The 20,260-nt window shown below is 46.5% G+C and overlaps 1 protein-coding gene across 1 annotated transcript in view; it reads right to left on the bottom strand.

Annotated features, from left to right (window-relative positions):
• The window catches only part of plxna1b (plexin A1b), a gene marked incomplete at its 5' end in the record, with an annotated part of 155,419 nt that extends 149,201 nt beyond the window's left edge, over nt 1-6,218 (bottom strand). Inside the window, one exon of the mRNA XM_083972505.1 lies at nt 5,034-6,218. Within this exon, the coding sequence (XP_083828631.1) occupies nt 5,034-6,218 (1,185 nt within the window). The remainder of the gene's footprint in view (nt 1-5,033) is intronic.
• Nucleotides 6,219-20,260: the final 14,042 nt, after the last annotated feature.

The following is a 20,260-nucleotide window of genomic DNA, read 5'->3' as shown; positions in this document are numbered from 1 at the left end:
TTTGTGTGGCTAGGGCAAAATGGTTTACATTGGAAATGGATCAGGCTTCATCTACATCCTGGTGATATTGATCAATTAGAAAGTGTCTTATCAGCGGAAAAGCCAGAGCGGCTGTGTGTACTGTGGTAAAAATGTATTTTTAACATGGTTAGTTGCTCATGTGATGGTGGATCCCATCACTGCTGACTTTTCACTTCAATTACTTCCTATGACTAAGGCTTGCTAGCTTCATGTTTCGTTTGTTTTGGAGATAAATCACTATTTGATGTGATGACTTATTGAGTTTCTGGAATAATAGGTATGAACTTGGAGGGAACTCCTTAAAACTCCGACCAAAAATGTGTCGTTGTGACAAAAGAAAACATTTTTTTGCACTTAGGGCTGTAAAAGTATGGAACGAGCTTCCTGAGGATGTAGTGCAGGCTCCGTCAGTGAACTCTTTTAAAAATAGACTTGATAATTTCTGGCCAAATAAGGATTTTTTATATAATTATAAAGCAGTTATGAAATTGATGTAATGTGGGAGATTATTTTTTCGGAGTATTCTGATATACAGTATGATATTCAGTAATATTTCATGAAGACACTCTCAAGCAGTTTTGTTGAGTTCCCAAGTCCTCATTATGATGGCAAATACTACACACACACACACACAGACACACACAGTGTTGACATGACAGAGCGTCTTGCCGCTGTGGAGGACAGTGTGGTGACCAGGTGACGGACGCCGATATTATTTGTGCAGCAGCCAGCGTTCAATCACGCTCTCCTCTCCTCCCTCTATCTCTCTCCCCTCTTTCTGTCATCCGCCCTTTTCTCCTGCTGTTCTTGGCAGTGGCGGCGAAAAGATTTCTGGTGGCTATCACTCTTCCTCTCGCCCTCCCCTTCTCTCCCCCGTCGGTGAATCACTGCCTCTCCTCCTCCGAATGAACGAACACACCCTGGTTGTAAAAATCTCTCTCTCTCTGGGGCTGTTTTTTCCTCCCTCTCTCTGTCTCTACATACCATTTCCTCTCATCGAAACCCACACTATCATCACCAACAACACCAACACAACATCGCTGTCTTGTACAAATCACAGTCGGCCACCCGTGACCGCTGCACACAAACATGGCTCCACGTCAGACTCCTCTTGATTGACATTGTTGGGCATTTTCATGGTGATAAGAGTGAAAAGGAGATATCTCCTCCCTCCATCGCGCCCTGAAGCCTTCATGTTTTCCTTTCCTGTTTGTCTGTTTTGGGTTTTTTTTTTTTTACAAATGCAGACTGAGTGAGGGAACGTACACATGCCTACAGTGTCGGCATTTCAACGTCGACTAGTGCAGGCACGTTAAAGCAGCCTGAACACATGTGGTTTTCCTTATCGCCTGTGGTACCAAAGATCAGGTTTGAAAAACACGTTCACATTCTGGACCGAAACTATGAAGCTGCTGATTTTCCTGCTTTCCTGCTTTCTTTCTTTCTTTCTTTCTTTCTTTCTTTCTTTCTTTCTTTCTTTCTTTCTTTCTTTCCGCTCTCCCTCTCAGCTCCTCCCTTCTCCCTTGGCTCGCTCTGTTATTTTCACACTCACTCTGTCTCTCTCATCTCCTCAACACCATCCTTCAAATTCCCTTACTCTCGTCTGTATGTTGCTTTGCCATCTAACTCTCTCCGTCTCTCTCCTTCCCTCTTGGACTCCCTCTTGTTCTCTCATTTTTGCACCCGCCCACAACATCCTCCACCTCTTTCTCTCTCTCTCTCTGGATCTGGCTGCTATTATTTACTTCCTGCAACTTGTTCATCCTTTCTTGTGCTCACCTACACGCCTCTCTTGTTTTTTCCCCCTCTCTACCTACAGTCATTCTTTTTTTTTTTGCATTCATCTTCCCTCTCTCTCCATCCTAACTTAGCAACTCGCTCTCTCCATCTCTCTCTCTCTCCCTCTCTCTCCCTGAGTGGAAATGGTTTGTATTGATCCACTCTCAAACTGGGGAGAAGGTCAGGGGTTCACTAATAAAGCTCAGGGACAAAACAGAGACACACAAACAGACACATGGCCGCACACACACACACACACACACACACCACAGACAAATATAGCCAGGTAACAGGACTGTGTGAAGTGATGAATGGTGTGTCTCTGCTTCATCTATAGTTTCTACACACACACAGTTTTTTTTAACACAGAGCTGTGTATAAGAAGCCCAAACATTTGTGTTTAGAGAAAAACAGCCACCGTCTCACTGAGACCATAAATATCCTAATGACGGCCGGAGGCTAGAAATTATGATCCGACACAAATATGAACTCCCCTCAGAGAGCTGCCTGGTCATCCATCATGGCTGTGTGGCTAACAGCTGTCTGGGCCACCACCAGCCCCCCCTCCACCCCCCCCCCCACTCCCACCCTGTGTCATGCACTCTCACCGCTGTATGGCAGGGTCAACCTAAACGTCTGCAACTCCCCTTCCCCCCACCCTACATGGTGGAGCACTGCAAAAACTCAAAATCTTTGTATTATTTCTTGTCAAAATGTCTAATTTTAGTCAAAACTAATCTCTTTCCACTTAAAATAGGACTCATCACCTAAAAATGTACTTGTTTTTAGACAGTTTTCACTTGTTTAAAACTAATTATCAATTGAAATAAGTAGAAAAATCTGCCAGTCAAAGCAAGTTTTTTATGCTTGTAATAAGAAAGAACTTGATCCGTCTGATAAAAAGCATCAGATGCTTGGGGAAAAAAGGTAAAAAGTGTCTAAAAACAAGCTACTTTTTAATGTGATGAGTCTTATTTTAAGTATAATTAGATTTGTTTTGACTAGAAATGACATTTTCACTAGAAATAAGACAAATATTCTTGGTAAGATATTAAGTTTCTGCGGTGTGCCTTTCCCACACTGCTCAGCCAAATGCAGGCCTACTCGAGGTCGGCGTTTATGCGTTTGTAGCCTAGAGGTGAGAGAGGTGCATCTGAATTCCTGCAGTGGCTGGGAAACCCTGGGTGGGGCTGGCAGCCAAACGCTGGGAGCTTAAAGGTTAGAGAGCTGTGGAGCAGGAGATTGCCAGTTCATATACCTGGATCAGCTGCAGGAACTGGACTGTTAGTTTTATAAGTTTGTCCAAAAACTCGGGGTCCAGCTGTTGAGCGTGGAGAACGGGCCCCCGGTGGCTGGTGTAGAGCCAGAACGATGGAGAAACGTTTTACTGAATCACTGATCATGTTCACGGTTTGAACTGTAAGTCCATAAAATCACCTGCTGAGCTCATGTAAAAGGAGTCGTGCAAAATAAGTATATTTCATTTTCCTCTGCCAATTCTTGACTCGCTTCTGCTTTCACATTTTATTTACTGCACTGTCGCTGTTACATCATCAGTGGTGATGAAAGATCTACGTAGCCTACATAATCCATATGTGAGCCTGGTTTGGACTGTGGACTGCACTCAGTCCGTCTATGGCGACTTATGACGATAATAAATGTTTCCCTCTTGATAATCTCTGATGAGGCAGCAAGAGCCAATCAGCGCAATGCAACTACATTATCTACCTGGTACATGCACTTACACATACAGTTTTTGTTTGGCCTGCACAGAAAGCCTCCAAATAATGTTGCACTGCAAAAAAAAAAAAAAGAAAAAGGGGGAGAGTCTAATTCTTCTCTATACTAACCTGTGATTTTACACCACAGCACTCTGCACTAAAAGCTCCTGCTGCACCAGGGCAAAGGTCTAATTGAAATAAATGAGACAGTCTGTGTTTTTTTTCTCTTTTTTCTGCCTCAGAGCTATTGTCAGTGTGATGGGCCCCAAGAAAGTAGAGCTGCACAAAAGACTGGAAAAAAAAAACATCCAGCAAACAGGAAGGAGACTACATCTACACAGGGTGACAAAAGGGGGGGAGGGGGGAGGGAGGTGAGGGAGGGCCTGGCTGGGTTACTCACATCACTTACACTACCACACAAAACACACCTGTGCACTCCAGCTAATGAAGACCTACACACAGAGAAAGTGCTTTTTTTTTGGTGTGTTTTTTTTAAAGAAGTATCTTGCTCCCATTAGAGGCAACACAGGGTGAATGCTTTCTGTGTGTGTGTGTGTGTGTGTGTTTGTCTGTGTGTGTGTGCAACGAAGACACCTGCCGATAAAAATGGTGTGCACTGACATTTAAAGAAAAAGCTTTAAAACTGGCCTTTTTAATTAAGCTTTCTTAAGAGAGAGAGGAAATGGATGGATGGATGATTTTTAGATGGGATCTCGGAGACAGGTGGTCAGCTGAGAGTGAAGCGCGCTGAACACTAATGGAACAGAAAAACGTTCAGACGGGAGAGTGCGACCTGAAGAGTGGGTGTGCAGCGGGGAGAAGGAAATGAAGAATGAAGGTCAGAGAAAAATAAAGATAGTGAGGAATTAGATGTGTTCTCCGCTGTGCGCTACCGAGTGCCTTAAGGTCTCCACCAGCATGAGTGCATGTATGTAACGCATGCAGGGCCATGCACTGTGGATCATTTAGTGAAAACCAAGCCTAGCTCAACGGCGTCCCCCAGGATCTCACATGTGTGTATGTGTGTGTGTGTTACTTCTGAGTGACACTCCATAAATCCGGGGGACTGGGCTAATGATGTCCCCTGTCTGACTAAATCAAAGCAGCGCACGGCTGTGGGGACAGAGAAGAAAATGTGCAGGACAAAAAAAAAAAAGAAAATGAAAAGAAGACAGCGGGAGAAAGACAGAAGAGCTGTTCACGTTTCATATTGTTAATCACTGCGGGGCTGTAGCGGGGTGCTCGTGAATGAACGTAGCTTCGGTCGGGCCGGTGTTCAATTAGCGGGCGTGTAAAGGGAAAGAAAGGGCAGAGTGGAGGAACAGACACTTTCAAACTTACTGACATGAAGAGTAGTCTTTAATATCCAACTAATGCATGTGAGGCCTAATATATGTGAGCGAGTAGCACTTTCCCATTGTAATGGTTCCTGAAGGGCCAACTAATGCTAATGTTAATTTAGTGTGCATCAAAGTGAACAGATTGAACAGACAGAGAGAGGTCTGTGCTTACCGAGTTGATGCAGGCCAGCTCCTTGTTGAGCAGCCAGGGTAGGGAGAGTTTCCCGTCTCCCTTGTAGCAGGACTGAATCCTCTCTTTGATCTTCTCCTTTATCTTCCTCAGGGTGAACAGGCACAACGCCGACTCCTTGGGTGGTTTGGCCCGATTCTTCTGACCCTGGGAGAAGACGGTGAAGAGGATGTCTTCGTTCTCCGAGATGCCCAGGGAGTTGGCCAGCTGCCGGCCGGGCCGAGCCAGGAAGGCGTCCTGCACCAGGCGGTACTCCACCCCGTCCTTGGTGCAGCCGATGGGGAACTCCACGTACGAGTAGAACTTGGGGTCGTCCACGCAGAGGCGGACTATTTTGGAGGTGAAGAACTGCTCTCCGCTGGCGTCGGGGGAGGTGAGCTGCGTGTCCAGCTGCATCGTGAGATAATAGACAAACTGCTCGCTGCTGAAGCTGTACACGTAGTAGATGTCGAAGGCCGGGAACTTGGACAGCGTGTCCGAGGGGATCTTCAGCTGAGAGGAGACGAACTCGTCCTGGTAGACGAAGCTGAACATGTCGGCGTTTTCTTCGTTCTCCATGAGCTTGCGGCTGGACAGGGTGGGGAAGTACTCGGACTTGCCGTCGATGGGGGTTCCGATGAACAGCTTGCTGGTGGGGCTGCTGGGGGAGCTGATGATCACCCCCGACATGGTGCCCGACTCGGCCACGCTGGACAGGTAGTGCTCCTTGCGGTGGTGGGGCTCGCCGAGCTTGAAGAGGTCGTCCAGCCGTAGGAACTGGCAGATCCCCTGCGAGGTGCTGCCGCAGGCGATGAGGCGGTTCTGTTCGTAGTCGATGAGGAGGAGTTTATTCACATTGCGGGTCTGGGCCAAGTCGTGGGGGCAGGACTGGACGCTGGGCGGAGGGTAGCACTTCTCGTTGTCCACCACCGGGCCGGTCATGTGGCTGCGCAGCTTGGTCAGGTTGCTGGACAGCTTGAAAATCCAGTTCACGGCCCCGACGTAGACCTCTCCCGTTTTGTTGTGTATGGCCAGATGCGTGAGCCCCCCCCCCTCGATGGGGACGAATCGTTTGAAGGGCGGGGGCTGGCCTCCAGAGAGGGATGAGTTCACGATAAGTAAAAGCCCCACGAGGAGAAACCAGCTCCCCAGGCCGGGGGAAGCTGCTGACCGGGCCGAGGGACACATATCCAGGCCGTCTGGAGGCGAGGCTCAGGGGGACGGGGAAGGAGAAAGAGAGGAAGAGGAGGAGGAGGAGGAGGAGGAGTGCACACGTTGGTACCAAACCCAAGTCAGGATTTTCGTTCTGTCTCTGCTCTACTGTCAAGGAATAAGGGAGGACAGTTTCAGAGGGAGAGAGAGAGAAGGATGAGGGAAGGGGGGAGAACGCAGCTCCTATTGATATGCTGTCCTGTTCTCAGAGTTGCAGGCCGTCGACGGGAACATCATCCACTGAGGCGTGAGGTGGGAGCCCTGGAAGGCAAAGAGAGAGAGAAAAAGAAAAAAGAAAAAACATGGTTAGTGTCCGAGGAATATTTCCTATTGATTATGCAGTCAGAGAGGCCTAGGGCTCACGAATGGCAGAGCCAAAATTAGAAAAAATTCAAACTGACATTTGCCCCAGTTATAAATAAATGATATCAAATCAAGTCTGGAAGGCAAATGTGTGTCGGCATTTAATTATGAGTGAAGATAGCAGGGGAGGCATGGGCCGATTATTAAAGGCTCTGTACACATAATGTGAGTCTTGCTGGAATGAGTTATAGACTCACAACACTGAACTCTTTAATATTTCATAACTTCTATGTTACCATGGTGGCTTTAGCCGAGGCATGTGTTTGAAAAAGTGCCAGTGGGCCCCGTTAATACTGACAGCAAGCAATTTATAGCCAGGTCTGCATGAAGGCTTCCCTGCAATGGTTTTAACACACGACCCATTATTGTAATCACATCCACAGCTCTGGCATCAGGGCTCAGGGAGCTGCATTCACCGTATACACACTGTACATGTCAGGAGAAATACAACGGAGACATTAAAATCCTTGTCAGAGACGTGTTAGTAACAGCTGATGTTACAAAGGGTCCATGTCTCACACAATGCAACATAGACAGACTGGACAGCGCAGTCCAACCACCAGTCCAACCACCAGTGTGACTGCAGCCACACTCAGACCAGACGACCTCTTCCTTCCTTCGACCTACACCTCTGCACCGACACAGTAAACTTCACACGCAGTCATGGCCGAAAATATTGGCATCCCTGCCCTTCTTTTTTCACATTATGACCCAATTTCTCTTCCTGAAAATTGTTGCAACTACAAATGTTTTGGTGTTCACAAGTGTATTTCTTTGGTTTGCAATGCAACAACACACAAAAGCAGAGGAAAAAGGTTCAATCTGACATCTACACATCGAACTCCAAAAAATGAACAGGGCAAAATTATTGGTTGCAAGTGTTATTCCTATTTCACCAGCACCTGTTAGTAAAAATACAAATGAAAGGAGCATCACATGATTTCTTTCAGATGTGAAAAGGTGCCGATCATTTCCTCCAGTTCATTTTTGAAGTTCTGCATGTTAAATGTCAGATTTTACTTTATTCTCCATTGCAAACAAAAGAAATATCCTTCTGAACACCCAATCATTTGTAGTTGCAATGATTTCAGGGAGAAATGGGGCATTATCTGCCTGTAAAAGGATCAATCACTATTGCAACAGACTGAAACAAACGTTATCTGACAAATGTAATGCATACGCAAGGCACAACACCTTCAACACGGCGTAGTTCTACAGCTTCCCCTCAAAACTGATCAAGACAAACGATAAAGTGACAGTTGTTGTGATAATTTCACATCACAAGAATCTTTCCTCACAGCTTTTATAAAACCGTCTTGGACCGTTCTGGTATCTGATAAATCTTCAAACTTTTCCCAGACTGGAATTATTCTTGTCACCGACGCCTGCGGCAATATGCCCACACACCAGTATATGGAGTTTTTTTTTATTATTATCATTTCCTTTGCACAGCTCTATTTTCACTCTGAACACGGCGTAATTGTCCACATTTCAGTGCGTATGGCCCCATTTCCATCTCCACTACTCTCATTGTCCTCTTATACCAGCCAATTCTGAGAAATGAAGAGCAGGAGAGGGGGGGTGGGCTGGGAAATATATGTTTACTTCAGCCTGCTTTCATTTATGAGCTTTCCACAAATTCATAAATATATTTCTCAGAGCACAGGCTATACCCCACAGCTACTGTCCCCTGACAAGCTGGGATGCAAACAACAGAGGTGGTGGGGGGGGGGCGTCTATTAAAGGGAAGGAGAGAGATAATTTATGGAGGTTTTACAGGTGAAGGACAGGGAGGAGGAGGAGGAGGAGAAGAGGAGTCATAGGAGGAGGAAGTGTACTTGCTCCTTTGGGCGTCATCCAACGGTAATACGATGGCGACGAGGAGTGGGAGCAGGGGTTCGCTGGGCACACGCTGCTACTTGACAGACCAATCATGTTTTGCAATTCTGGGACATTAGTTCTCCTGTAAATGCTGATTATGCAAAACAGGAGGCAACTCTCCCAGGGACCCCGCGCTTCAATTTCACCTTGACTATCAAAGTGTCTGCGCAAAGGATGTTTTATGACCACGCCGAATCAGAAAAGATGAGAGACACACACTACGGAGGGATGAGGCGAGGAAGGGGAGTGACGGGGGCAAAAACAGGAGATGGAGAAGAATCAAAAAGGGGGGAGAAAGGGGAGGAGAGGAGTCACTCAGGGGCAGGAATATCCATCTATCAATCACCAAACATAGCAGGCCAGGGACTGTGGTCTCAAGCACTAAGAGATGGGTGGAAGAGTGTTCTTGTTTTATACAGCTCTTCTTGAACGAGACATGCACGTGTGAGTAAAGACTAGAGGGGAAAAATGCACTTGTGAAATAAGTGAAAGAATTAAACACCCGAGTAAGAGGAGTCATTGAATTGTTCATCAATTTTAGTGGCCACTGCTGCAGCAAAACAGGTGACAAGAGGAATAGCGGCGGCGATGTTCATGGAATAGCAAACCATAGCTCAGCGGTGACAAAGCTATAGCGCAGGTTCCGGAGGAGAGGTGGTGTTGTTATCCGGTCTGCACGTATGAAAGGCTGGGAGAAGAGAGGTGTATGGAAACAAGGAGAAGAAGGAGAGAATGGCAGAAGGCTGAGTGAGGAGCACTGGGAGTCAAACAAAAGGTAGAGAGTCTGTGTTGCATTTTAATCAGGGCTGCACCTCCGCTCGAGGCCCCGCGGATCGAGAGGCCTGAGCCGCAGTTATCAGATACACCGCCACTCTCCACTCCCGAGATTAAAACGGCTTGACGCGGATGGTGGCTTCTTCGACATAAGCAGCCGCAATAAAGTGACGAGCGAGCCTATAAAAAAAAAACTAATTTCTTGCTCAATGGTACAGTTGCGCCGCGCGACGAGAGCAGATGTCAATTTAAAGCGTGGCGGCGCGTAGGGAGGCTGGCTGCCTCATTTTCCTTTTGTCATTTCGAGTGAGGGAAGGATACAATGAGGCAGAGTGAGTGAGCGAGCAAATGAGAGATCCTGATAAAGAACTGGAGAGAGAGAGAAGCTCAAGATAAAATACCCTTAACAGTAATTCCTCTTCATTTAAGCCAAACACAGCTTCATGCAGGAGAGTTCAAACCACAACAAACTGAATCTGTCGCTGTCCAGCTGATTGTTATCTATCCTGCAAATAAGACTGTGACATAATGAAACAGCGCTCTCCACCTTTATAATGCTGCATTTACACAACGTGGTACCAGCTCGACTCAACTCTTTTGCCATTTCCACAAGGTTGAATCATCTTTTCTGGTACCACCTTGGCCGAGGCCCCAAAACGGGAAAAGAGCATAGACTGTATAAAGCATGGATGTAGCACCCGTGGCGTCACCCATTGGTTTGGGGGAGTCTGTTTTGTGAAAGTCAGTAAAGTTGGCTATTTTAACATGGGGGTCAATGGAGAATTCCCCACTTCTGGTCCCAGCCCCCAGTGGCAGCCGAGGAACTGCAGTTTTTTGAACACGAAAGTGGTATTCACTTGTAAAACAACTACCCCCTTGGTAAAGAGGTACCAAAAAAAGTGGCAGAGAGAATCGTCATCACAACCTCCAGAATAGTAGCTGGTACCGAAGCTGAGTGGAGCTGGTACCACATAGTGTAAATATGGGATAATAATAATAGAAACTCAAAGATATAAAGGAGAAAAAGCACAATAGATAGAAGAATCACGATCAACTGGGCCGCCCGTCAACCATCGTTTCCTCCATCCCATCATGGCAACAATTACTCAGTTTCTTACACACGTTGCTCTTTCTTTGCCTTCAAAATTCCTTCATTTTCTCTCACCCCCCCCACCCATCAGCCTACCTCATCCCTCCGAAAAAAAAACCCTCTTCAATTTCAATTTCCTCCCCGAGCTAAAGTGAAATGGTGGGAAGAGCGCTGGAACAAGGTTACGAGCCATATCTGGCACCATCAAGGAAAAACATGTCAATCATTTTGGGGCTGGAGCGCTGTCTGTGGCTTTGGGAACGGGCAGCCACCGTATCGCATGGGGGAGAGCCATGGGCCGTTATCACACGAGAGAGAAAAGCATTAGAGGGGACGGGCGGGAAGGAAGGGGGCCGAGTTGATTGGATTTGATATCGGGATGCCCTATCAATTGACAGGACTGTACTGCATCCCTATGGGGCTTCAGGGAGAAGGAATGAGCGGCTGAAGGGAGGTGGAGGTGGGAGACATAACAGAGAGGGAAAAGCTTAGAAAAGGAGGCGCCCAATCACGGCTTTGCTACTTTTTGTTTATTTGGTTTCACAGAGGAGGAGGAGGAGGAGGAGGAGGAGGGAGTTTCCTGAGCAGAGGTGACGCGCTGTGTTTTCATAGCGAAGTGGTGAGCTGATGGTGACTCTTGTTAGCCGAGCTGGATCAACTCTCCCTCTCTCACACTCACACCCTTTTCCTCCAAAGCAGCTAAACCTGTCCCTCCAGATAATGGTCGGCGCTCAGAGCCCTCGGAGCTGTGCTGATTTATTGCCGGTGGCATATCAATTACAGCACTCGCCACTGGAGGAGAGAAAGAGGAGGAGAAGGTGACGAGAGAGAGGGATGATGATGATGATGAGGAGGGAGGAAGAAGAAGAGCGGGCGGCGCGCTCAGACAAATTCTCTGCCCTCTGCACTGCATCACAACAACATGTGGGTCACATCTGGGACGATGGGGAGAGGAAGAGGAGAAAGAGGATGGAGATTTGATGATGGAGAAGCTCTGAAAATTAATGCAAATTCTCAAGACACGCCGCTCGCTCACGTGTGCACACAGAGTCAATTATTGTAACAGAACCACATTAGAGGCACGAGAGTACGAGCAATATGGTTTAAAAAAGAGACACACTGGGCACATTCCCACCCCCGCACACACCCACCACAATCTCCCTGCTCTCAAAAAGGATCTATACGTGTCTATAAGAACACATGAAAACATGCACAAAACACAAAGACCTATCCAATCCAATCCATTATTATGCGCAATGCAGAGATAAAAAAAAAAAAAAAACACAGACAAACAAAAACTAAACGGTCTCTATCTTAATCTGTCCTCCACCTCTTCACTCAGCAGCCAACACACTCCAGAGATTGGAGATTTGCCCAGGGGAGGGGGGGGGGGGGGTTAGGAAAGGGAGATGGGTGAGGGATTGAGCAGCTCGAGGAGGCTGCAGGAAGCATGTGGTAGGGTGGTGGTGGTGGAGGGGGTTGGATGGTTAGAGAGGAGGTAAGAAATAGAGATGAGGGGGGGCGAGCCAAGCCCTGGAGCCGTAATCCTCTCCCAGGGTCTGCCTATAATCTCACCGCTGCTATCTGCATATGGGAAGAATGGATTACCATCCCCCCCGACACCCCAACGGACGGAGAGACGGAGGGATGGGTGGCGATGCCCGGACAGACAGACAGACAGAGAGATGGAGGTAAACACACAGGATGTACAACTGAAGTTATTGGGTTACAGGATGTGGGCTGCTCTCTCAACTACATTAGTGCTTTAAATAAACACACACTCTACACACAGTTTGTAGTCAAATTCACACACACAGGTGGAGTAGTAGTAGGCATGGTGCACTGTAGGTTAGTCTTTTGCAGCCTGCTTAGCCCACCAGTCAGACATAAGTCCCAGGCAGAGGTCGTCTCAGGAGGATAAGAGGAACAGAACAGGAGGGAGGGGGTGAGGGGTGAGGGTGGGGGGTTGGGGGGTCAGGTCACCCAACTAAACCACACTCCTCTTAACACACACCACAGAAATCAAATCTCAACGCTGCAACAAAGCAAATCACCCTGTCTGCTGAGGATTATCAGAGAACATCAACATTATTACAATAAGTCACTGGAATATTACCAAACACACACACACACACACACTCACACACACTGGACCATCTGTCATTATCCATTAAAGTTTGTTCACGGGTCATTTTTCAGCTGAACGACAGTAGAAACTGTGTTAATAACTGAACATGGAGAGTCTTTCTGAAGCGTCCTTGGGGCCAATATAACCACAGTCACTCTACGATCTGAAATGTGTCATTACTTATTACTAATTCATCAGCAATAATAATAAATAAAAAGGTAATGATGACAAGAGATTATCCAGAATTGGAGCTAACACTTCCAAGGTGCCAAAAACAACTTTCCCTATATCGTGTTTAAGGCGTCAGAAGCAAGCCAAGACAAATCAGAGGAGGTATAAGAGCGGTTTTCAGGAGGTGGGACAATAGAGCAGTATTGTATATTGTGGTATCTTGTATCATTTCCTTCCTGCCTTGGCTGTGAGAACGAGCTGACTGGCAAGTCTTGGGGCGCATAAAAAGCCCTTATGAGTTCTGTTTTAGTGCCAACGTAAATCAGTTTAGTGGAGGACAAGCGCCGGTGCCCTCTCCCTCGCTCGCTCTGTGGCAGGTGGCCTGCCAAAACAAATGCCTTGTTCCCGAGTACAAAACTAGTGTGTGTACGTGTGTGTGTGCTTGTGTGTGTGTGTTGGGGAGTCAGGCACTGGAACAAATTGAGCCCCCCCTGTCTTTAAAGCACCTTGCTGGACCGACGCTCAAACTATCGGCCCAGCTGGAGCGATAAAAACCTGATCCAGGCCCGTCTGGTGGTTACCCTTGACAGGAAGACGACGAGGCAACGCCACAGAGTAAAAAAGACGACAAGGCCTAAGACTCTGTCCTCGGGTCGTTCTATATTAATTTCGCCCCAAGTACGTCAGCCAAGCCAAGCCAAGAATAAATACTTTACAGCGGTGGCTTTACAGCTCTGCTACATGCAATAATGGAACATCGAGATTGTTAAAATGTTTTTTTGAGAGAGAATCATGAGCTCCGGGTTCATAAAACACATAATAATAATAAACAATTATTATTAAAGCCGTGAAAAACAGACTTAAAGACTTAACACCACAGGCTCTTTTTTGTTGGTGGGTTCACTAATCTGTCACACTCTGAAGTCGCTTATTTCGATGTCCTTCTGAAAATGTTTGTTTCCCAGGCTCGAGTCGGTCGCCCGCTCAAGGACGAGGAGAGAAACGACCAGACGATCTGCTCACACATTCAAGTGCTGGAGCGGCGGTAAGGAGCAAGGACAAAGCTGCTCTGACACCCAGTGTGTTGTGGTGTGTGTGTGTGTGGGTTTGTGTGCGCGTGTGTGTGTGTGACAGCTGCCTCTGGGAGACAGTAGACAGACTGTGGGCACTACATCACACAAATTCATACGACAATAAAGACACTCACACTCTTGTGTTTTCAGAGGTAAATGGGATTATACGCCAACAGACGCCGCTTAAGACACAGAGTGGTGCACAAGTTTCTGTGGTAAGGGGAGTGTGTGCATGTGTGTGCATGTGCATGTGTGTGTGTGTGTGTGTGTAGTGTTTGGTCATATAAATATGTGCATATGTGCTCTGAGGCTACTGTGCACAGTTGTCCCTGCTCTGCCTGCATTTGTCAAATGCGAGGCAGGAGGAGGGAGGTGGGTGTCAACGACTGTGTGCATGTGCATGTGTGAGTGTGTGTGTGTGTGCGTGCATTGTGCAACGTTAGCACCCCCTCTCTGAACCTGACCACTGATGCTGTGTTACACTAAGTTTGCAGCGAGCTGGAATGCCGAGGGAATGTGCAGCGGGACAAACCTACAGGAGGAATTCATCACCTCATCAAACAAATACATACCACTGTGTATTTGTGTGCGTAAGGTATTCTGCACGACAGGTGTGTGTATGTGTGCGTGTGTGTGTGTGCATCCTATTTCATCCTTCAGACCTCATTTCTCCCTGTAAAGCTTTGCATTGTGCTACAACTCTGCATCAAGCTGTAATTGTGCCTGAACGCTCTGAACGCCGGCTGGATTACGAACGCCACCCTCGCTGCTCTGAACGGTTTATGAACACTGTGTCACATTTAGGGTTGCACGGTATACCGGTACTAGAGTGGTACCGGGGTACTAACGCATTTAAAACGGTACCATACTGCGCTTAGATGGGACCGGTACTTTCATTCTGCGCCGCCGGCAGCGGTGACGTCGCCGCGTGAAGTTGCCGCATTGTAATTTGAGCCGCGAGGAGCGAGAGAGCGAGTCACAAACGAAGCAAGGTGCTTTTTATCATTACCGTTACAGCGCCACCTGTCCATGTGCCTGTGTTTGTGTGTGTGTGTGTGTCTGTGCGCTGCGCGCGCGAGAGAGACGGCCGCCACAGCCTCGTTAATAAGTTTTGTTTTTACCGCGGATCACCACTGGCTGCATGCTCTCTCTCTCTCTCTCTCTCTCTCTCTCTCTCTCTCTCTCTCTCTCTCTCTCTCTCTCTCTCTCTCTCTCTCTCTCTCTCTCTCTCTCTCTCTCTCTCTCTCTCTCTCTCTCTCTCTCTCTCTCTCTCTCTCTCTCTCTCTCTCTCTCTCTCTCTCTCTCTCTCTCTCTCTCTCTCTCTCTCTCTCTCTCTCTCTCTCTCTGTGAGTGAGTGAGCACGGCGAAGCGGCGCTACGCAGAGATGAATTAACGGAACGATATTGCGTTGATGGGGGTGGGGGGAACAGAATCAATTTGGTCTACATATAGGAAACAATAGGTGTATGTTTGAGTAACATGAACATTTGTGTTTCATTCTATAAACTACTGATGACAATTTCTCCCAAAAATTACTACTGGTCAAAATAACAAAAAAAGATGCAGTGTTTTCAGACCTCAAATAATGCAAAGAAAACAAGTTGATGTTCATTTTTAAACAGACATTTTTTTAATTTAGGAAGAGTTCAGATTAATATAGATGGAATGTTAATCCTGCAGCAGCAGTAACTGTTTACTGATTTCCTGTTTTATGGTCCAAAATTTTTCTATTAAAATAAAGCCAATAATGACATTTTTTGTGTTCTCTTTTTATGTGGAAAAGTACCGAAAAGTATCGAAAAGTATCGAAAAACATGTTGGTACCGATACCGGTACCAAAATGTTGGTATCGTGACAACACTAGTCACATTTGACTGGTGAAAACAGGGTTGCAGCCCCTGTCATTACAATAACAGCAGAGGAGCAGACAGACTGTATTCTCCATCTCCATGTCTCCATCTTCCCATCTTTTCCCCCCAATCCTCTCCCTCCTCTCGCTCTACTTTGCCAAAACGTCTCCCATGTCTATCTGTCTGTCTGTGCATCTCCTCCGTCGTGTGCTCCTCCCTCCATGCCTGAGAGCGGTGCATGAACATAAATAAAATACAAATTGCTCAAGCGCCACGTTTATGTTGATCACAGCAAACTAAACACGAGCACGGGAACGCATTTCCTCCTCCCTGCTTCTTCCTCTCTCAGGGGTGAAATTCCTCGAAAAAAAACAAAAAAAGGTCTTAATTCCAGCTGCTAAGACGGACACACTGAAACACTGTTGAACCAGGCAACACATAAAACCTGCACACATTTCGGAAACACACACACACACACTGATGCAGGCACCGTCAGATTAGTGGTTTACTCTTAATCTCTCGACTGTGTTTGTGCGGCTGGGTCTTTCTTTCCATGACAAATCCTGTGTCTGCCTGTCTGTGTGTATGTTTGTGTGTGTGTGTGTCTGTGTGTGCGCATGTGTGAGCATGTAAAGGTGGCACATATATAGGCAATATGTAGGTCAAGGCCAGAGCGTGGCTGATAAGAGTCACAACCTAACACAGTTATGGTGCAGCTGGTTCACCACTGACTCACAGACTGAGCGTGTACTATTGTGCGTAGCATTAAGCTAATGCCGTATCTGTTTGAGATGGTTTTAAGAGAACAACGGTAAAGCTGCGGGATCAGGGGAGGTGATGACACGCAACAGCAGGTGGTTAACCACTTTGCTAGGGGGCAGGATTAGTTTGTATTTTTGGTTAACCAACAATTACTAAGCTTAAAGTATTTTATTTAAACATTTAGAACAAAATGTGCATATTTAAGAACTACACCTGGACATGTTGAAGCCAGATATTTGTTTTTATAGATTTTCTTTGGAGACAATATGAAAAAAAGGACACACAAGCCAAAGTATCTCCTACAAGAACTTACAGCCATTATGCTCAGTGCACTCTGGGGTTTCTCAGAGAAGCTTTACCCAGTCTGTATGACCCACAGCTTATGGCTAATGTTAGCAAGTGTCAGATAAATGTGGTTGAATAATGGCCATAAGTGCATTCATTCACTGGCTTAATGATTCTTCTGTCGTCGTGCTGCAGCTACGCTAAATTTTAGCATTAATCATTGTCCCACTGCTCAGCAATTACTTTCAAAATAAAGCTCAATGCTAAAAATTAAGATGATCTTCTTCTTTTCTTTTTTTTTTTTTTTTTTTAATGGCATCCACATTTATTTCGCCAACTGTTTTATATTGACAAATCTGCTACATCGCAGCCACAGAGGGTCGAAGTTGTGATGTCGTAAAGCCCCTGAACGCACCACCTACACAATGAGAACATCATTCCTGCTGTGGATTGATTAAGTTTATAAATCAAGAGAAGATGTTTGAGGAAACCTCACCCAGAGCGGGACGGAGCCAGATTCTCACAGGAACATTCCTGATGACTGACGGTCTGTGTAATTTCACCATGAGCTGCCCAACATGTCACCACCATTCTGCTATTTATAAAAAGGGAAGCCTGTGTGAGCTGCGACTTTCGATTCAACAGAATCAACAATGAAAACACAAGAAAAAAACAAGACGAGACAAAACAAGAGCCACACCTGCAGGCATCTGAGGACACTGACCTGTGGACGGGTTAATGGTGTTGTTGCTAATCACAAAACCAGCATCTTAGCATGCCACACACACACACCATCAATCAGGCGGCTGTGGTTGGAGCTTTCCCGGCTGGTTGTACAGGTGCTGATGTAACGAAAACCACAGGTGAGGACATGTTCAGTCAGTGGACGGATTAAGGTGGAACTCAAAACACATAAACCGAAAGGCATGATTAAAAGAATATCAACTGACAGATGAAATATCTCTCTTTTTTTTCTGCTGTGTGCTCATGATACAGCTCCAAAAATGTAATTAAATGTGGGTTACATGAGGTATTTTCATTTACTATAATCATCCACGAGTACACAGACTGTCTTCTGTGTTCTCTCTGTTAAAACAAAGCTGGTGCATTCTTTCAAGGCAGTGCTTATATTCTCCCTGCTGAGTTCACTATAGAGGAATGCAGTGTGCTCTGCCCGAAACAGCTTATTACCCAACGCCGCCGTCCGCAGTTTTAACTCCCTCCTTCTCCGCTCTCTCTCTCTCTCTCGCTCTCTCTCTCTCTTCCTCACACCCTCCATTTACGAGCTTGATTGACCCTTGACACCCAGAGTGTCGGAGTGGGCTCGCGCTGCGCAAACTTCCCAGACAGCGTTGATTGTTGTAAAAACAGGCACGCCATTATAAATCCTCTGGAAGGATTTGAGGACAATGCTGCTGCTGCTGCTGCTGCTGCTGCTGCTGCTGCTGCTGCTGCTGCTGCTGGTTGTGGTGTTGGTATAGTGGTGGTGGGTGGAAGAGGAGTCGCTTCAAGGAGAAAGGCATTAAAAAGAATCACTGTCTCCTTTTATTTTAATGGCTCCATAAATGTAGCCTCGCCTTTTCAGACTTAATGTTACAAGAGAAAAGCTCATGTGGAGCGCCGGCGCTGCCAACACCAGACCAGACCAGACCATAGCTACACAACGTTTTGACATGACGTCTGGTCTGTTACGACGCATCAGCTACACGAGGCGTGGCTCGTGAGAATTTTTTTTTTTTTTTTAAACTGCTGTTATCAACTCTGAGACTGATAATCTGAAACACAAAGAGAAAGTCCAAAGTGCAGCAGCCTGGTGACGTATCTGTGGGATCGCTGCTCTTTGTGATGACAGGAAGAATGTGAATCTCATCTCTGGAGAAACACAAAACGCTTTCTTGATTTCCCCGTCGAGATTGCATCGTAAACCGGGGCCGAGATGAGACCTGACTACTTCAAAGACTTGACACGGGTCCAAGGCCTTAATCTAAAGCTCATATCTTCTCGGCTGTGAACTGAACTCTTCTGGTGCCCCATCACATTCAATATGATCTCGACTTAATATTTTTATTGATACAGACAAGACACCAGACCATCTGCTGCTGGACTGAATCATTACATCATCCTTTTTTCTTTTCTTTTTTTTTTACACAAATAGACGGCCCTGCTTTGTTGCAATGGCTACACACACAAGAGCAAAATGCACAATGACACACTCGCGTTAAATGACTACACACTGTGTGTCTGGGCTGGTTCGCTACTGACCTGGACAGCATCCTTATCCATCTCTGTCCATTAAGGCCCCATACTGTTTCCGGACGCGTATTACTAACCATATCATTGGCTATGACCGCATGCTTTTTATTCTGTACTCTAAATGTTTTAAGACAGGCGTGTGGCTTGTGTCACATGGGGTTTAGCTGATTTTATTCCCTCAGATGGGTCACAAGACGTCAGGGTTAATGCAGATGTCTGCGCTTGGCCGGGAATGTGGGTTCAATTCCTCAACATGGGAACCGTTGAAGAGCAATGCGATGATCCATGTGAGCGGCAGATAGATACAAGATAGAGAGGAGACAGACAGTTGGTCTCCTACATATCAAGCAGGTCCATTGTTCATGTGTAGGTTTTTCTGGTTCACCATGCTGTGCATTATTTCACCTCGGCTTTTTGTCGCCGCTTGGAAATCATGTGTCTGAGCTGACCCACATGGTCAAACTCGCCGCAATACGCCGGGAAGATCTGCGACAGCATGAACGCGAAACAAAGACGGCGTCACATCCAGGAACTCAGTGGGACGCGACCATTCATTTGGTTTTAATGGCGCCGTTGCATCTGAGTCATGTGAGGCCAATGCCAATTATCTTCAGTCGCGCCGTTGTGCAGCTGAAACAAAAGGAAGCTCATCTATACCGGCCGTTTTTAGCTCAGGAGCTCGGCGGTTTTAAGCCGGTGAATATTCAAGCCAGCAGACACCAGTGTGTGCGTTTATGTGTGTGTCTGTGTGTGTACGTGTACGTGCACATGCGTGGTATTCAGGGGGAAGAGAATAGGGGACTCTTGAGCTCAGACGATTTCCTGTCTTGTCCCTGATAGTCAGCACATACTGTATTCCTGGTGAAGCACAACACACGGGAGCCCCATGCATCACCGCCTCACTATAGAGCCGGAGACACAGACGGAGACGGAGACAAAGGCTGGTGTGTGTGATTAATACCTTATTCACAGTCATAACTGCAACAGGCGCTGCGGTGACACTTCTAAAGGTTTCACTTTGTCAACTTTATCTCTTTAACTAGCGACAAGACTACTTAAATATACATTCATCTGCGTCTGCGAACTGAAATTGTCTCCAAAAAAAAAAAAAATCTGAATGAGACAATAGGTTGGAGAATGAGAGGAGAATGAAAAATTTAACCTGAGTGAAAGAGAGGGAGATGGAGTGAGAGAGACGATGCAATAATCGGGGTGGAGATGAGGAGACACGAGAGAGAAAATGGTGCAGGTGAAAAGGCGAGGTGATGGAAATGGAGGGAAAAGAGGGAGAGATAGAAAGGTGAGATGAGAGGAGTTGACGATACTTTTTCAGATAGCCAGCGAGGCGGAACGAGGAGGAATGGAGCGAGATAAGAGGAGAGCAGTCT

This window comes from Trachurus trachurus (assembly GCF_905171665.1).
Source record: "Trachurus trachurus genome assembly, chromosome: 5".
NCBI classification, from domain to species: domain Eukaryota; kingdom Metazoa; phylum Chordata; class Actinopteri; order Carangiformes; family Carangidae; genus Trachurus; species Trachurus trachurus.
This window is presented reverse-complemented; position numbering and strand designations above follow the sequence as displayed.